Below are 20,389 nucleotides of genomic sequence, written 5' to 3'. Positions count from 1 at the left end.
CACGAACGCGCACATGACCAATGAGGGCACGAGATAAATTTGTGCACAGATGGAAGGCTGACAGGCAGGTAGGCCATCCAGTTATTTTAGCCGGGCCGGCTCAGACGATTGGTCGTGCTTTTTACAGTACTATGGCTTCCACAGATGACATTTTTTTATGGATTTTGTGTCAAAGCACTTAAGATATTCATTGCTATAGGGATGTTAAGAGTATTCCATGGAATATAGCAAAAAGTGTATCTCAAGCCGGTTTCTCAAACTTAATATAAAGTATTACCGCCTTTTTTCTTAGAATTAGCCTTTTTTCTCATAAATAGATTTTTTTTTCAAAATGTCACTTCTCTTTTTCAGAATGTGGCTTTTCTTTTAAAATCATATTGTGACATTCTAACTGAAGAGGCTTGCAATTATTTGCCCTAGACTTCTGCTTTCAGACGTAGTTAATTATGAAGTTATTACCCTATCCGATAATAATCCGATGCAGAGGCAATAATGTAATATAATACATTATTTTATATATATTCAATATTTATATATGTCTTTTTATATAGTTTTAAAGTTACAACCAGCCCTTTGAGTGCAACCATAATGCTGATGTGGCCCGTGATGAAATTGAGTTTGACACCCCTTGTAGTGTTCTCATGCAGTGTGTTGAAACTCTGGTGTAAACACTGAGTTAAACCGCAGCCAATGAAGACAGAGTCGTAGTAGGTTTGACCGTTTACTGTCACAATTATTCATAGACATGGCGGTGAAAACTGTAAATAAACACAATACATTGTTCTTAATGTAAATACAAACTTAAATTGCTTTCCTGCATTCCTTACAGTGTTTAACATAGTTGTAAATAAATCATAACTAATCAATGATCTTTTTAACAATATTCTTCCTAATAAATGATCTTTCATGTGAAATAGGTCAAATAGATGAACTTACAGCATTGCTTCTAGGATGTTCCTTGTAGTGATGTGTCGGTCGCGAACGAGCCGGCTCTTTTAAGTGAACGACGGAAGCCGGCTCGCGCCAACGAACGAGCCGTTTTTTTAAAGTAATACAAGACAGAATGATATGATGATCTCCGCGCTACAGCTGCTCCGTGCATGCATGCAGTGACATGGATTAGAGACTGTTGGATGCTGCTGTTTTGAGCATTGCAATATATTTATTTTCACTGTTATTTATTTATGATTATCCTTGGGCTCAGCAAAGGTTTGATGTCAGCTGTTGCTATCTTTTTTTCTATAGTTAATAGTTACTGAAATAGAGCCCTGCTGTTTTGTCAGGGCCTTTTCTTTAAACATAATTTTAAAATGTCGATACAGTAGCCCCTTTTTTAAAATGTCTATGTTTAAGTTTTTATAGGTGTTGCTATCTGCTTTGTAGCGTGGTTCTACAAGCAAGTCAGTACATTCATTGGGTGGTATATCAGAGAGTTACAAGGGTCTGTAAATGCAATGAAAACATTTGGTCACAGCAAATCATTTATATTAAACATGTAATTTTTACTTTTGAATACTTCAGTACAAAGGATGTATTGAATAATTTAAGTGATATATGTGTACACATATCAATCATTAGTCAAAACAGGGCTACATTTGATTTAATTATAAAAGGTATAATATGTGGTAAACTGAAGAGCCGTTTGGGAGCCGGCCCTTCTTGGTGAGCCGAGCCAAATGATCCGGCTCACCAAGAAGAGCCGGAATTCCCATCACTAGTTCCTTGTGGATGGAAGTAGATTATATTTGGAGAAATACACTCTCTGACAATGGGTCCTTCTCAGGTCGATTAAATTGAATCCTTGTGTCCCTCACTTGCGTCGTTTCCCTGCGTTTAGTCCCTCCCACCAGGGAAGCATGGAGAGACGCAAGGAAACCACGAGAAGCAGGGAAATGAGTTTTAATAGCAATGGGACGTCCTTTCTTCCGGACGTGAAGCGACATCCATTTGTGATGACGCCGCACAGCTGTTCGTCTGACAGCAGCTCTGTCCCTGTTATTTTCACAAACACCCCCGCCTCTGTTAGTACACATTTACTGACACAAACATTTGTATCATCTGTTCTAGACCCAAATACATTAAATAAAATAAGAACTCATTCTCAAAAAAGATAAACGCCATTCTTAAAATGTAAAACGAAAAAAACGATCATGAAAATGTTTCCAATAAATGAATAAAACATTTTTTGACCACTTTGTTGTTCAGATATATCACATATTCTGTAACTAAATGATACATTAATTGAAACAAAACACAGTATAGACTGAGGAGTGAGTCCCGTGAGTGTCATGTATTTTCTTCACTCCGCTGGGAAACTGCTCTCATGTTAAGAAGCATCAGATCAGTGCATGCACTGCATCGTCCAATCAGTGAGCGATACACAGTAAGGGGGCGGGGCGAGTATCGGTGGATTTCATCGGAGGATGGTCTGGTGGTTCCTCGATTATCGCTCCTTCATTATCGCTCCTCGATCCTCGGTCCTCCGGCAGAAATAAGTGCCATGGGACGGTACTCAAGATGGCGCAGACAAATCAACTTCCGGTGATACCGAGGAGCGAGGAAATGAAAAATAAGAGAAGTGAACCGCAGCCCATGCCGTTGTCAGTACCAGATATGTTCGGCCTACCAAATATGTTCGGGTGTATTTCCGTCGCATCCGTCATCCGTCATATCCGTCATATACTCACCTCCCTCTGCTCCCAGCGCTATGCTGCCACACACCGGCCGTCTGCGGAACTGCAGCCGGAGGAACTCGGTACAGCTTGTTATGTGTGAACGATCTAGATCCCTCCGCTTCCCCATAATTACCGCGAACATTTTAACTTTCATGACAGAAATGGAGAGCTTTTATGCTGAGATAAAGCAGTACGTGCTCAATGGTGGTTACCACAATCTCACCATCGCCGCTGAAAAGCATGATAAAAGGAAGGCGTTCATTCGGAGGGCATCCAAACAATACCTGATCAAAGGTAAGTAACAGAATAAGACCATGGTTAAGTCACGAACATACGTTTTTATTATGAGGTATAAACCCCCTGTACATGTGACATCATCACATCCCTTTACTTATAGGGATCAATAAAGTATATATCTATCTATCTATTTATCTAATGGTGTTTTTTGGTGCAAAAGTGATCATACCTCTAATGGTTTATCATATTGCAATTCCAACATTTTTCAGTAAATCGCAAGGACTCCACAGCTTGTTTCTCCTTTTTCTTTTTATACACACTTTACATTACTGTAGTTGTTACGTCTAAACCACATTTGCCACTGGATTTCTTGAACAGCTTTTAGTCATAATGTCATCTCTACACATGTCTAAATGATTGTTTTTTTGTTCCTGTTGTGCCAGCTGGAGATTTGTACTACACATACAAGGACAATGAGAGGATGGTTGTGTGCACCAAGGACCAAATTATCAATGTCCTGAAGGAGTGCCATGATAACCTGGGTTCCGGAGGTCATGCAGGGAGAAGGCGCACCACCGAGAAGGTTTTGGCAACGTACCACTGGTCCACTATGCGGGAGGACGTGAAGAAATGGGTGGGAGTTTTTGACTGACTGACTGATTATTGATCTACAGAAATGTGTTGTATGTGTACATTGAAACAGAGTGAGACAGTTTGAGCTCCATCAGAGCAGAGAAAACATATTTCAGAACTTTAACAGTTTAATTCTGTCTCCTCTGAAAGTTTTCTCTGTTCTATCATTTTTATACCTAAAGTTTTTTGTTTTGCTGATTGAAAATGTATGATATTTGCTAAGGTTGATGAGTGTCCCCGCTGCCAGCAACACGAGGTCATTAAAACGGTTGCACCCGTACTGCATCCCATTCATGTTCCCGAGGCATGGACTGTCCTTGGTGTGGATCTCATTGGCCCACTTCCCTCCACTGCTAAGGGCAAAAGGTACTATCATGATGGGCTGAAGCATGTGTAACCTCCTTTAAAGGTTCTAAACGTGAAGAATCTGGTTTAAAAAGAAAGGAAATCATTTACAGTGATTCTGTATGTATTTACAACATTCTGCATTTTATATTGCAGATACATTCTAACAGCGACTGATCTGTTCACGAAGTGGGTGGTAGCAAAAACGCTCTACCACAAAACAGCTGTTGAGGTCTCAAAAAAGATTGTGAATATTCTTCGAGATTTCGGTCTTGTCGAGAAGATCATTACCGACCAAGGACGGGAATTTGTCAATGAGGTACAATAATCTATCTAATACAGTGTATGTGTTATGTGTAACAATGTAATACGATTTTTCAGGTAATTTGGTAATTGGTGTACACTAAACCATCTGCAGGTCAACCGTGGTGTTTTTGATGCACTGGGTGTAAAACACTGCATCACTTCAGCGTACCATCCCCAGTGCAATGGCCAAGATGAGCGTACAAACCCAAACATAAAAAAAGCACTTGCAAAGTACTGTGGAGAGGACCAGAATGACTGGGATTTACATCTGAGGGGCATTGTGGCGAGCATTAACACCTCAAAGCAGGTACAATGTTGTAACAAATGCAGATGGAAACAATACTCAACAGAGATACTAAAAGGAATTTTTATGCTTTCAGAGGTCAACCAAGTGCACGCCCTATTTTGCCCAGTTTGGGAGGCACCCTCGCGTCCCGGGTGTTATAAATGCTACAGTCAATGACAGGGATGATACCTCTGTGTTGGTGCCTGCTGATGAGGCAGAACAGCAGCTTGAGGCAAAGGCTGCAACCATTGCAGATTTGCACTCGAAGGTGAGAATAAAATGGCAATATTTAAAACATAATAACTCCTAAAAAATGCAAGCGTATGTTAAGGACTGTAAATGATAACTGTTACATATCTTTCTCAGATTTACCAGAACATCCAAATAGCACAACAGAGACAGAAAATCTCTTTTGAAAAACGCAAGGGAAAGAATGTGAAATCTTTCCTGATTAACGTTGGAGATGAGGTCCTAAGAGCGAATAAGAGGAAGGAGGGCCGAAAAGGTGGAAAACTGGAGTGCAACTGGTTTGGCCCTTATGTGGTTTCCTCAATCACCAACAAGGGTGTGGCAACCCTGTTGAGCTCAACAGGAGCTCAGCTGAGACAGAGTGTGAATGTGTCTCAGCTGAAGCCCTTTATCAGGCCTATGTTGAGAGGTATTTTGATTATCAATACAAGGACACATTTTAGGTATACTTCATGTGTGGTACTTCAATAATACTGTTTATTTTTTGTCTATCTAATAACAGCTGAACCGAAGTTGGATTCGGAGGGGTCTGTTGCTGACCACCAGTATGCCCTCTCTGGTGCGAAATACGCAAAGGATCTACATCCGATTCAAGACAAGCTGGTAGATATATGTTTACTTCATGCACAGTGATGGAGGTGCATTGTTTTGATTTTAATTTTTCTATGTTTTCTATTGGCTTGAAGTATGTTTTGCAATCTGTTATTTGCAGCTCAGCTATGTGCTAGACCACAATAGGCCTGGAGCAGAGGTCATTGTGAAGGAGGGTGATGTGTGCCTGACCAGAGAGGACTTTTGGAGCCTGGGTCTTCCTCAGTGCATGGAGTCAAATGTAGGTATACTTGAGCTTTCCTCCCAACTTCATCTTGTCTCAAATAAATGGCACAGGTAACTTACTGTTGTTACTGTTTCAGATTGGAAACACGTGCCTGAAGATGGTACAAGAAGCCACCCAAAGACATGTACGGTTTTCAACAGACATCATTGGCCTGCTTTTTTCTTTTGAATAACACATATTTTCTAAATAGCTGTTTAGTGGTGAAACTCCAATCTCGTGAAGTGTGGTTGTCTCTTGTTGTTGAACATACTTCTATGAAGATTTCATTTTTTTTGAAAAACTATCAATATAGGGCAAAGATATATACATCGTGGATATGTATGTGGTTCCTACCTGGAAGTCCAAAACAGCTGACGTGTTGGCCAGTTTTCCAGTAAGTTCCTGTTGCTTGAGACCTATGTTTCTTGAAATTGATATACAGCAACTTAAAATCCCTTGTTTAAAATACTAGGCTGACCAATTGGCCACCAAGGACATGGTTTTCATCCCTGCCTGGAGTCGGCAGCAAGGAAAGGCAGATCACTATTTGCTTTGCGTGAGTCTGTTCCAAATGATCTCACCAGCATGTACAAAATGAACATAAGTTGTGCTGTGTGGTTTTCTTCTGGTGTTTGATTATGTCTAATTTCAGCTATTTTGTCAATGGTTGACAGGTGATCAAGCCAGCAAAGAGAGAGTTATATTTGCTCGACCCTCTTAAGCCAGATGGCTTTGGGGACAATTCCTACAAGGACATATTTAGGTTTTTGTAACATGATTACCCCCTCACCGTTCTGTGGCTTGTATGGGAGTTCTAAATAGTTTATAGTATTCTAATACTGCAGTAACCATCTTGTAGACCAGGGGTCTGAATCTGATCAAATTCATTTATAATATATCTCCATTTCCACAAAGTCTGGAGTGTCCTTAGTGGAACCAAAAGAAAAAGAGTCTGCAACAGGATGCTATGAATTATAATATTCATTTTGTTATAAGCCTTGTTCAAAGGTTGTTTTCAAGTTCAGCTTTGTTCAGCGGCTGGTAAACGTATTTTTGTTTGTTTTATTTTAGCCCCGTTCAGTGGCTTTCATAACTTTCCTCTTTTAAGGCATGCAATAGTTCAATGTAAGGAAATCCAAAAACATGAATTATATTGTGTATAGCGTTCCTTCACCAAATCAATTCCCATGTCTTATCATTTCTTTTGACAGTGACCTAGCGCACCGCATTGCTCCAGGTCAGTGGACAGTAAAGTTCGGCAGAGACGTCAAGGTACATTTCTCCACCATCTCATACACCTGCTTTCACATGTCTTTATTTTCCATTTGACCATGAACATCACTGTTATATTCCAAATTCTTACAGGGTTAGCCTCACCAAACCACGGGCAATGACTGTGGTGTCTTCATACTGATGGTAAATTCCTCCCTTGACACTTTTTTTTAAGGGGTTTTGTTAGTTTTTGAAACTCATAACTTAACAGATCTTTATCCTTTCACAGTATGCACTCAACTTCAGCACAGATGCTCTACTTTGGTTTACCGAGGTCAGTATTTATCCTCTGAGTTAGTATTTCAGGGGGAAGAGGGGGCTAACATTGAGTAGACAAATGATGAGGTTCCATTCATTTTCAACTTTATTATTGTTACATTTTCTTTTAGCGGGACATAGCACAGATCCGGAAATGGTGGTGCATTATGCTCATGGAACGGTACCAGATTGAAGGGTAAATCATACATTTTAAATGTTACTTTATAGACAACAGTTTCTTTGACACTGATTTACATTTTCATCCTGATATTATGTGATTTTTATAGCCACGGACAGATCCAGATTATTTAACACATGCATACATATTGATAATTGTATACACATGTAATTAAACAATCACATGACCCACACCTTATATTTTCCTTCAAAGGTCCAGTTTCAAAAGTCCGACATGTGCTTCATATTGGAGGTAATATCTTTTCAGTGAAGCAGTAACTGTTTTTTGTTTAAAAAACGACCTGTGATCACGGCAGAATTTCCAACTATTATGTCTCACTGCTTTTTTTAACTTTATTGATAGCTGTTTTTTACCTCAAGGAGAAGAATAACAAAAACATAAGAAAAATGTGTGTGATATATTCAACATTAATATTAAAAATGTGTCTTTTTGCTACCTGAAGCCCAAAGAATCTTGGTATTTCGATTGTGCTGGCAACAGTCTAGTCAATGTGTTGTTAAATATGTTTGATCTAGTCTGACCAATACTTCACAGCTGCCAAACTGTCTTCTCTCGGACCTTCTGATGGAAGTGGTTCTCCAGGAAGGTGACAAAGCGTACTCATCACTCACTCTAGTGTGTACCACCTTCAGAGACACAATGTCCACTGTGTCTTTCAGAAGAGGGGCCCACTTTCGCTGGCTTGAGAGTAAGTGATTCAGTGAAGGTGCAGCAGTATACGACAGCTGTGGTGTCTATGCATATTTTTAATGGCTCTATTGAAATGCTTGTTTTACACAGGTGTTGCTACATGGAGTTTGTTCTCTGCTTCATACAAGCAGGATTTCAACGTCATGTACACCATTGACACCTGCCGTGGATGCTTGGAGCCTTACAAAAACTGCAAACCAGGTAGACTTCTTATTCTGGATAATAATGTTTATGTGTCATTACATATTTAGTGTGTTGTGGTCCTAGTGTGATTCAATTACAATATTTTCTTTTTCTATTCATAGGATATGTTGGGAAAGGTAAAAGAGGAGAATTGCAGGGCATCTACTCTGATGACCAACATCCAGGCTATTGCAGTCCCTTCTGCAACCAGATATCATAGGTAAAGATTAACTCACACAAACAAATGTCAGAATAGACTAAATTGTCACTGCAATTAATGAAGATCATCATTTGATATCTTACCTTCAAGTTTGGTTTTCCCGGACGCTGCCCGTCGTGGACTTCGGGTCGTGGACTTCGGGTCGTGGCTGAACCTGTCTCTGCAGTCCTGCCTTGGGTCATGCTGCTTCCCTGATGGCTTCCTCATATATTCTGAACAATCTGTGCTGTTTTCCTATCCACATGTAAAAGGAACTAGAAGGATTTCTTGATACTAAGGGCTGTAGAGAAAAGTTTGGAGCTTTTTCCATTAACGTTGAAGTTCAAATTCTCAATAAACACTTGAATGCTGTGCTGTCTTTCTATTTACTTGAATGTGTGAATTCATTCAGTTGGGTAGGTAAGCTTGGGATGGATATATGAAATATATACATACAAAAAATTAGAGACTCTTTCCAATGAAAGTAGCTAGCCGCAATAGCTCCAAGATTGCTATATCTAGTTTGTAGGTCGCCAAGTTGGCATCATTGACAGTTCGTCTCTTAAAGCCTCTAAAGCTCTGCAACAAAAAAGGATCATTATGAATGTAAATACTATACATGGTAATGCAGCAGGGCATAGTGCGATGAGGCAGGCAGGCAGAACCAGATTTATTTCTAAATATTTGTCGATCAATATTAGGCTACACTAATATAAGGCTACTAGTATTATGATATTACTGCAATAATATTCCAGTGGTGGCTGCTTAAGGTTGTTTCTGGCTCGTTTGATCCAAACATTGTCCAAAGCTCAAAATGTATTGTAATAGATGTAAGAATTCTCAAAATGTACAATATGTTTTGATCCAACACAATATTCTGATTCAATCCATATATGTTAGGGGTTTTTTTTTCACCAAAATAAATAGACTGCCTTCTCTCCAGCTCACCGCACACAAAGGGGGGGGGGGGGGGGGGGGGGGCATCTGTATTAACGGGTCAGTCTATAAGCACTCTAATAGCACCATAAATTACATTTAAATAACCACAAAAAGACAATTATTGTTTCCGATATTGATTTAACGAGATGCTGTTATAACATGGAAACGGCTTAATTTAAAAAAATAAGCTTCAAAAATGTTTTATGAAGCACACTGGGTACAGCCCTGTAATACATGTGTTCCGTGTGTATATAGTCTTACGCAAGAAACACATAGCATGAACAGACTGCAACAAAACCAGTCTTACAAAACAGACTTCTGCTAAACTGGTGCAGAAGCAAAGCATCTACCTTAGATGAAGTTCACACAGAACTGTGGAAAAGGGAGAACATCTGTACTTGCTTTCAACGACATGATCAGGCTTATATATTATAAAAGTGTTGGCTAAAGTAACGCAGAATATATATATTTTTTAATTGTAAATAATTAAGTACACACACATAACAAGCTGTACCGAGTTCCTCCGGCTGCAGTTCCGCAGACGGCCGGTGTGTGGCAGCATAGCGCTGGGAGCAGAGGGAGGTGAGTATATGACGGATATGACGGATGACGGATGCGACGGAAATACACCCGAACATATTTGGTAGGCCGAACATATCTGGTACTGACACCGTTTCTCTAACGTTAAACCGGAAGTGGCGATGCCGTAAACCGGAAGTGACGCTAAGAACGGCGAACTTAAAGATAACATGACCATTAGCACTCCTAGTGGTGACTTTATGAACTGCAAACAAATTATATCATAAAATGCCTTTAAGGCAGCACACCCCTGTTCTAGAGACTGTCTCACCTTTAAGTGGAAGACAGATAGAGAGTTCTGTTTCAAGCTGATTTCAACGTACTCTTAGCTAATAAGCTAAAAATGTGATTTCATTGATGGCTTAAAACATAATTGTGTTTTCTTTGTTCCTGCAAATGTGTAATCTGAACTGATTCCTCTTTCTGCCCCAGGTTGGGTTTCTTTTTCCCCTCTACCTGGATGGGAAAGGCAAAAGAACTAAAAGGGATGTTACTCCTCCTCTTCATTGCTACCTTTATCTTCCTCCTCAGCCTCAATATGAGAAAACACATGACGTACAAAGCTTTCCCAAAGCCGCTTTCTGCGTCCAAAATGTGCTCCCTGCAGATCTCTGAGCAGACCCTAACCCCCCTCAACAATACCAAGCACATTCTGGTGTCGGCCTACATGGACCAGAGAGTGAAGGGCTTGGATATACGCATCATCGGCATCTTTAAGATGGACTCCGACCAACCCCTCTACTGTCTTTTCTGCTGTGCAGGCCAGTTGTCAAATGCAACTCCAACAACAATTTTAAAACACAATGAAAACTTTGGTTTTCCCTTCATCACAACAGATGTCATGTGTGGAATTCCTAAGGGCTTCAGTGCTACACATGTCACTCTGTTGACGCAGCCACACAGTGTTACAATACCTAACCAGACTTGGCTTCCTATAAGAAACCAGAAGACCGGTAGGGAGGAGGAGCAAAAGTTACAGTTTAACTTCACAGTCTGCATCTCCAACCTGTTCGGAGATTACAACAATGTGCTTCAGTTTGCACAGACTCTGGAGATGTACAGGTTAGTACAGCAACAACACCACAAACTACGGACAAAAAAGATATTGTGTGAATGGTGTGACCTTTGCAAAGGTACTGTTGCAGTGTCTCTGGATTGCACCGATGATTTTGGTTAGGTTGGGTTAGGTTAAAGGGCCAGTTACCTTAAGGTTCAAGGTCCAATGGCTTTATTGTCATGTGCAAAGATGCTACAGTGTAGATATGGAAATTGGACCTTATGTCCCAAGCTCCTCCCACAATGCAACATATTATATATAGGACATACATTTTATTTTTTTAAATTAAAAAATCAAATAATAAAAATGGTGCATAAGAAACAGTAGAATAGTGCAGGTTATGTTGCAAGACCAATGTGCAAGTAATGCAGATGAAGTTAACTATGTCTGAATCTAAATAAATATATATGTATAAATAAGGCAATAAGCTTAATGATGCAGAGAATGTTGTATGTGACCAAGTAAATGCAGAAGTCTATATACATGTAAATATATTCATATATACAATGTTATGGTTGCTGCTAGTATAGCCTACGATTCAAACTAACTAGCATACATTTAGTGTAATGAGTTGAGTCTTATACAATGAGCTTTGACTGTTTTTTTGACTGTCTCACAATACATATTTATACTGATGGTGGTATTGGGGTTGCTTTGCAATTGCTACTACAGTAGCACCAACATTTGGCCTAGTTGCTGTAGTAACTCCAAGCTACCGGCTGTAGCCGCCCCTGGTGGTATCTGTAATGGAAACTTCTGGAGCATTGGATGGCAAACACTGAATAACTTATTGGAAGTTAGGGCCAGAGGATTGACAAAGACATGCGTGCAGCCACAAGGAGACATAGCTCTTGCCCTAACCAATTGAACATGTCTCACCCAGTCCTATGTATTTAGCTGGTTCTGAGAGAATAATCAACATTCTGCATAACAAGATAACACAGGCATAGCACTATAACACCTCTATCAGCTGAGGCTGGGCAGGAATAAGGAGACAAAACACAGAGAGCACCCCAAGGTCACAGGCCTGTGCTCAGCGAGGGCAAACTGATAAACTAGGTCCAAGTTATGGGCCTAGGAAAATATTTGCCCAACAGTATCCAGCATCCAGAGTCATGTATTTGTTAGATTAACAATTAATCTATGAACATTTATAGATTCAAAACGTTTTTGTTAAAAAGTTATATGAATGAATCTAAAAAGTGTTCTAGGACTCGCTGGCTTCGGCCAACGACTCCACTTTGAGAATCACTGCTGAAAGTAGTTTTTTCCATCAAGTGTTTGCCTCTTCCCAATTTGAAAAAACAAAAACAATGATGCACTGCTCAATGTTGATAAAACCAGAGATTTTATTATTGCTTTACCTTCAAAATATGTATTAAAGGCATTATTATTAAAAACATGCTGCTGTTGTTTTTTAGGTCATACTAGTGTAGTAGCACTGGGGGTTACAATGTTGGATTGCTGGTTAGTCAGACACATTTTATTCATTAGATATAGTTTATATTTGTAATTTGGTTGATCAAATCATTTGTTTGTTTTTGCTACAGGTTGCTGGGTGTGGACCGGGTGGTGATTTATAACACCAGCTGTGGGCCAGAGCTGGACCGCCTGCTGCAGAGCTACAGCCAGGAGGGCTTCGTGGAGATGGTCCCGTGGCCCATCCACCGGTACCTTAACCCATCAAAGGGCTGGCTCTTCTCACAGAGCGGGGGGGACGTTCACTACTTCGGCCAGCTGATCACGCTCAATGAGTGCATTTACAGATCCATGAAGCACTCGCGCTACGTGCTGTTAAACGACATCGATGAGATCATAATGCCGTACAAACACAACAACCTGATGTCTCTGATGGACATGCTCCAAAAGCAGCAGCCAAATGTATGGTTTTAGTAATGTGCAAGACAAATATTACATCAATATCCAAACAATAGAAGTATTTATTTATGTTTTCTCTCCATCACCCATGCTGTATGACATTCTGTAGACAGGAGTATTCCTCATTGAGAACCACATCTTCCCCAAGCACCATTTTGAGCCAAGCGGGAGGTTTCACCTGCCTCAGTGGAGCGACGTGCCGGGAGTTAATATTCTGGAGCATATTTACAAGGAGGATCCCGACAGGAGTATATACCACCCGCACAAGATGATAGTTCAGCCAAGGTAGGCTGAATTTGTCAGACCAAAAGGTTACTCACTCAGGGCCCACACTCCGAGCTTTTGGCTGAATACATAATAAATGTGTAGATCTTTTTGGTCAAACACTATTTAAGTTATTTATTGTAAAACACTTTTAATATTATAGTAAAACATCTAAAAATGCTGAAAATGGTTTTGAACACTTACATCCCACACCCCAATAGATGTGTAGAAGGTTGTTTATTGTTTGCACAATTAAAAAAATACACAAATATAAGAGAAAACACATAATATACAGTCCTGGTAGAGGCACAAAAACCTCATTGGCTTTTTTGGAGGCTCCAAAAAAAATTATCAAATTCAATAGTGATTGCAAACAATTCAAATAAAATATGATAAAAACAACAATAAAATAAAAAGTACTTACAAAAAAAGGAATATGGTAGTGAAAAGTGTGTGTGTATGTAATGTGACTCTGTGCTTGTGTTCGTGAGGGGGATATTGATGTATTAAAAGGTATGGACAGAGAATCGCACTATAATTAACCAATGATTTCCTCACAGGTTGGTGGAGCAGACCTCGGTGCATGAAGTGATCAAGAACTTTGGAAAACAGTTCAAGGTTCCTATGGACGTTTGTCGGATCATTCATGTCCGTGTGGCACTGCGGGGGTCGTTAAAGTTTGAGCAGCTCCGTGAGGACAAACGGCTGTGGGACTTCCAAGAAAAACTGATTCCTAATGTGGACAAAGTCCTGAAGAGAGCGGGGCTGCTGGGCTCAGAGGGGCGGAGCTGATGGATGGGAAGGACGGACACTTGAACAGATGAATGTGACCCTTTAAATCCCAAAACATCCCGGTTAAATCTATGTCATATCATTAAAAGTTGCTCTGTCTTCGCTCTTAAGATTGTTGTTATTTTTGTTTTACTTGCTTGTAAGCGCTTTGAGCACCAGGAAAAGTATGGAGGCACAATATTTAATTGAATGCTGCTCGGTTGTCAACATTGCAATTTTTTTGAAAGAACTCTAAATGCACTGTGTGACTAACTGGCTGCAAGCATTACATTTAATTGAGCTGACGCTTTTGTCCAGAGCAACAAGGTTGTTTTTAAGTTTACTAAAATCTATCGTTTCAACTGTTTCACTTTATAAAAAGGGAACAGGTGAGTAGAGCATCATTGAGTTTCTTATTCTGTCAGTAAATTATCCAAATGAAATGTTTTTCATTATTTTAGTCAACCCTAAACAAATTGATTGTACCTTTTAATAATGACCTTACATGGTCAGCAAAGTTAAATTAACTTCAGAAAATCAAATCTGTTCTGAGAAAAAACTAATAAATGTTTAAAGATAGGAACTTGTCATCCCACTGAAAAACAGTCCGTAGAGATTTACAGGCGTAGTTGTAGTTCAGTCCAACGTTTCATTTGGATTCATTTGACAACAGTCAACTATTTTCATAAAGAATATATATATTTTTCAGTCAACTTTATTGTCAATCTTACTCAGTTTGAGAGATCAAAAAGACGTTTAAATAAAATTATACAATTTACAGATATGTATACAAATATATATATCCTATATACACCATGTATAATGATGGTGTATGATGTAGAAGGAAGTGTGGTAGATAACAAGTAAATTAGAGTTACATACAGATCCATGTTACAGCAAAAGATGGAATAACTAAGAAGCACGCAGTATAATAATAATTACATGCAACAATTAAATAACTGCTCAGCATCTCCACCACAATCCCAATCTGCTGTGTCCTGTTTTCCTCCCCTCTGCATAACACCCCATCACACATACGAAACACAACGCAGAGTCCGAGGGTGTTAAGAGTATGTTTATTTAAATGTCCTCCTCTCTACTGGCCAACACAGGGAGCATATGCTGGGTGTAGAATTTTTCCAGGAGGAGGAGATTTCCATGCCATGCAGGGTCTTTGGGGATGGGGATGATGATCGCCTCCTTCGTGGTCCACACAACAAAGTAGCAGAGACTCCGGTCTGTGATATGCAGCTGCCCTTGGACTGGTGCCAGTATGGGTGATTCTCCTTGAGAATATATGACCCACCCTCCTCACGGAGACAGAAGGATGGTAACTGGACTGCCTCCGCGATGGTCATGTTCCTCTGGCTGTGTGGACACTTCACCTCCAGCAGGGCAGATGGCTGCACAAGTCCATCGGGTGATGCTCCCAAAACACCCGACTCACTCACAAAGAGACCAGACTCGAACACTGTCACCCGATAGGCCTGCACAAAAGCCTTCACTCCTTCGGCCTCGTTTACAACCCCCCAGTTGACAGTTGGCGATGTATCTCTGCATCCCGCCATCGTCTCCCATGCAGATCTGTAAAAATAAAGTAAGTACCATTTGTTAGCATGCTATAATAGATTGAATGAGCAATAATACAAGGATGGTCCGGATCTGGGGGTGGGAGGGTTTATTTTTCCATAGTTTTGTCCTCTTGTCTGATTTGTTGTTATTGTTTGTTTTTTCTGTATTTTTTGTAATTTGTGCTGTATTGGTTGTGATTGTACATTGTATTTTTCTAAATGTGTATGAATACATTTTTGAAAAACATTTGATCAACAATAAAAAAGGATTTGGTCAGGATCTAGACTCAGTGTGTAGTTTATTAATTAATCAATGCTCTCTACATTAGGAAAACACATACCAGTGTACCAGAGGGAGTCACACACAGCTGTGCCTAGATAACCAAAATCCTTGAATCTACACACAGCAAATAAAGTCAAATGACACAACGAGAAAAAGGAGATCACACATACAGTATAGTCGATATAAAACTGTCCGCTTCAATCTGAAGAGCAACTAAAACAAAACACGGGAGTGTACCTTGTTCTTGTGAACACTAATGTTATCCACAGCATACACAGAGACCACGAAGTTCTTAAGGAGAAAACTAGTTACTAAAACAAAACACGTTAGTGTACCTTGTTAGCTAATGTTAGCTAGCTGACATTAACGTTACACATTGCACTCATATTACTCACCGGTCCCGCTGCTCTTACAGAACCGACTAACTCCCCTTTCGTGTATGTACAGCTCTCAACATGCCCAGACTTGTAGTGATGTTCACCTCGTTTTATACTTTTCGCCTCATTCTGAAAGAAACAGGTGAAATTTGCTAATGTGACGGCCGTCTTTGTGATGGTGACGCGTATTGTGCGAGACCAGAGACCTGTAGTTCACTGAGCGGTTTCACACGAACAAATGTGTAACTTCACAGTTTTACGACACATTTTTATTTTTTTGACTTGCAAAATGTTCTTTTAAATTGAAAAACATCATATGTGTCATTCGTGGCACAATTCAAACGGGATCAAAAGATAACCTTTCTCTCTCCATTGACTTCAATGTATAATTTTCCGCTTCCGGGGTCCCATGGAGGCTCCCGGAAAGGGAGGGCCCATCTACTTCCGGACCATGGGACCCCGGAAGCGAAACATTTACATTGAATTCAATGGAGAGAGAACACGTATCTTTTGATCCCGTTTGAATTGTGCCACGAACTACACATATGATGTTTGTCAATCTTAAACAATCATTTCCATGTCAAAAAAGTCACATTTTGTCGTAAAACTGCTGAAATATAATACTATGAAAAATACGCTACTACAAAGACTACAAATCCCAAATCCCATTCTGGGTCGCGTAAGTGATGTCACAGGCATGCTCGGTGATTTATAATAAGACTCGTAATTAAAGCGAAGAAGAAGAAGATCTCATAACTGATTTATTCCCTCCAATAAATGATAGATCGCTAAAAATAAATTCACTTTTACAAGATGCCTGTGTTCTTTGTACCAGGTTGTAGTCATAAAAGTGATCATACCACTTGCTCCTTCTATCGATTCCCGTCTGATGAAAGGACCAGGAGTCGCTGGATCAGACATATCAGGTAATATCATAGGTAATATACATGTTGTGCATGGAACATAGTCAAGTTAGCTACCTAGCTAGTAGCGACGAGTAGCGAGCACGTTAGTTAGCATTACATTACTTAGCCTTGTCATTTTTAGTAGCCTTACCATGAAGTTATTATTTTATTACATGAAGTAAACCAAAATGTTAAACAGTAACCAAACATGATGGTAAGTATTTCGTGAAACTTTTGAAGAGTAGCATACTGCGCCCTCCACCGGGTGCTAAGGAAGCAGTTCAGGGAGAGTCGAAGGCAGGCATGGAGCTTTGCATGTCATTCTTCTGGACGTGTTTCATTGTGATGACAATCTGTTTGTTGGAAAGACAGTCGTTGTGTGCTTATTGAGAGAAAATTGTTAGAAGAGATCATTATTCAAAGTGTTGTTACTTTAAAGTGTTGTTACTGACCTTTTTCTCTTTTATTTTCTTTACCTCACCTGTAACTGCTGAGACGTTGAGGAACATGCACACTGACCTGCTCTGGCAACCTGATTTCCACTGTACGTAATAGTATTTGGTTATGGTATATTATTTATATACATCAAAGGCACAATGCACCCCCCCAGATACACACATGTATTGAGTGTGATATGTTGCATAGGTCATGTGAAATCATCTTTACATACTAGAAAACTGTAGGAGCGGCAACTTGTTTTGAAATTGAATTTTTAATATCCGATAATAAAGTTGATCTGTTTTCTTTATTCTTCTCTCTTCCCAGCTCCATCCATCACTATTCTCTGTTCCTGCAGGTCCTGCTTGCTAATCAATGCTCATATTTTTTTACACAATTACAAATAAAGTCATTGTATTGTATGACATGAAGTTGTGCTTCATTCGGAGTCAATAATAAATTCATTCTGCCTTCAACTGCGCAATGATTGTGGACTGCACCGACATCCATGTAGCTGCCCCCCAGTAAGATGAACCAAGCAAAGAGGGTCCCCATCATGCCCAAGGACATCCAGCTGGCCCGCCGCATCCGCGGAGAGAGGGCTTAGACTGACCTGAGACCAGCACACCCAAACACAACAGCTCTTTTAAGAGCCACCTACATTTTCAAAGAGTTGCAATCCTACGTTATTATAATGATTAAACTGTTTCATGTATCACTTAGTTTACTGAACCGTGATGAATGAAAGAAATTAGTGAGGTAGTGGTTTACTGAAGTTACAAAGACATTAATATATGAGTAACAGGTCAGTGTAAACACAAGCTTCTGTCAATTATGGATCATTCAAACTATTTATATAAAAATATGTAATAAAGTTCTAAAACAAGTATTCGGTATATTCCTTGATAGCTTTTGGAGAAGGTTGTTTTTAAGTTTACTAAAATCTATCGTTTCAACTGTTTCACTTTATAAAAAGGGAACAGGTGAGTAGAGCATCATTGAGTTTCTTATTCTGTCAGTAAATTATCCAAATGAATGTTTTTCATTATTTTAGTCAACCCTAAACAAATTGATTGTACCTTTTAATGATGACCTTACATGGTCGGCAAAGTTAAATTAACTTCATAAAATCAAATCTGTTCTGAGAAAAAACTAATAAATGTTTAAAGATAGGAACTTGCCATCCCACTGAAAAACAGTCCGTAGAGATTTAAAGGCGTAGTTGTAGTTCAGTCCAACGTTTCATTTGGATTCATTTGACAACAGTCAACTATTTTCATAAAGAATATATATATTTTTCAAAGTCAACTTTATTGTCAATCTTACTCAGTTTGAGAGATCAAAAAGACGTTTAAATAAAATTATACAATTTACAGATATGTATACAAATATATATATCCTATATACACCATCATGTATAATGATGGTGTATGATGTAGAAGGAAGTGTGGTAGATAACAAGTAAATATAGAGTTACATACAGATCCATGTTACAGCAAAAGATGGAATAACTAAGAAGCACACAGTATAATAATAATTACATGCAACAATTAAATAACTGCTCAGCATCTCCACCACAATCCCAATCTGCTGTGTCCTGTTTTCCTCCCCTCTGCATAACACCCCATCACACATACGAAACACAACGCAGAGTCCGAGGGTGTTAAGAGTATGTTTATTTAAATGTCCTCCTCTCTACTGGCCAACACAGGGAGCATATGCTGGGTGTAGAATTGTTCCAGGAGGAGGAGATTTCCATGCCATGCAGGGTCTTTGGGGATGGGGATGATAATCGCCTCCTTCGTGGTCCACACAACAAAGTAGCAGAGACTCCGGTCTGTGATGTGCAGCTGCCCTTGGACCTGGTGCCAGTATGGGTGATTATCCTTGAGAATATATGACCCCACCCTCCTCACGGAGACAGAAGGATGGTAACTGGACTGCCTCCGCGATGGTCATGTTCCTCTGGCTGTGTGGACACTTCACCTCCAGCAGGGCAGATGGCTGCACAAGTCCATCGGGTGATGCTCCCAAAACACCCGACTCACTCACAAGAGACCAGACTCGATTCGAACACTGTCACTTGATGCCTCCACAAAAGCCTTCACCCCTTCGGCCTCGTTTACAACCCCCCAGTTGACAGTTGGCGATGTCTCTGGCCAGTGGGTTGTATGTCTCCTCTCGCTGTTGGTAAAGTTGAGACACCGGCTGGACTACTTTGGAAGTGCCAGGCTTCCTCCACTGGCACTCAACATCTGTGGAGCTGATCTGCCACATGGAAAATATTGCCAATGCTGCAGCGTGGCTGCATTTGTACATCTCCTGTGCACAATCACAGACAGCGCTCTGCATCGCACCATCGTCTCCCATGCAGATCTGTAAAAATAAAGTAAGTACCATTTGTTAGCATGCTATAATAGATTGAATGAGCAATAATACAAGGATGGTCCGGATCTGGGGGTGGGAGGGTTTATTTTTCCATAGTTTTGTCCTCTTGTCTGTTGTTATTGTTTGTTTTTTCTGTATTTTTTGTAATTTGTATTGTATTGGTTGTGATTGTACATTGTATTTTTCTAAATGTGTATGAATACATTTTTAAAAAACATTTGATCAACAATAAAAAATGATTTGGTCAGGATCTAGACTCAATGTGTAGTTTATTAATTAATCAATGCTCTCTACATTAGGAAAACACATACCGGTGTACCAGAGGGAGTCACACACAGCTGTGCCTAGATAACCAAAATCCTTGAATCGACACACAGCAAATAAACTCAAATGACACGACAAAAAGGAGATCACACATACAGTATAGTCGATATAAAACTGGCCGCTTCAATCTGAAGAGCAACTAAAACAAAACACGGGAGTGTACCTTGTTCTTGTGAACACTAATGTTATCCACAGCATACACAGAGACCACGAAGTTCTTAAGGAGAAAATTAGTTGTTAAAACAAAACACGTTACTGTACCTTGT

The 20,389-nt window shown here is 39.8% G+C and overlaps 1 protein-coding gene across 3 annotated transcripts in view; it reads left to right on the top strand.

The window, feature by feature from the left end:
- LOC117540604 overlaps positions 1-13,968 on the top strand; it is a 32,727-nt gene extending 18,759 nt beyond the window's left edge. For all 3 annotated transcript variants that reach the window (XM_034207379.1, XM_034207378.1, XM_034207377.1), the window contains 4 exons: positions 10,300-10,929; positions 12,475-12,805; positions 12,912-13,087; positions 13,627-13,968. In XM_034207379.1, the coding sequence (XP_034063270.1) occupies positions 10,328-10,929; positions 12,475-12,805; positions 12,912-13,087; positions 13,627-13,858 (1,341 nt within the window). In that variant the 5' untranslated portion in view covers positions 10,300-10,327 and the 3' untranslated portion in view covers positions 13,859-13,968. The remainder of the gene's footprint in view (positions 1-10,299; positions 10,930-12,474; positions 12,806-12,911; positions 13,088-13,626) is intronic.
- Positions 13,969-20,389: the final 6,421 nt, after the last annotated feature.

Source organism: Gymnodraco acuticeps, unplaced genomic scaffold (genome assembly GCF_902827175.1).
Source record: "Gymnodraco acuticeps unplaced genomic scaffold, fGymAcu1.1, whole genome shotgun sequence".
Taxonomy (NCBI): Eukaryota; Metazoa; Chordata; class Actinopteri; order Perciformes; family Bathydraconidae; genus Gymnodraco; species Gymnodraco acuticeps.
The sequence above is the reverse complement of the archived record's forward strand: the minus strand, read 5'-3'. Positions and strand labels throughout refer to the sequence as shown.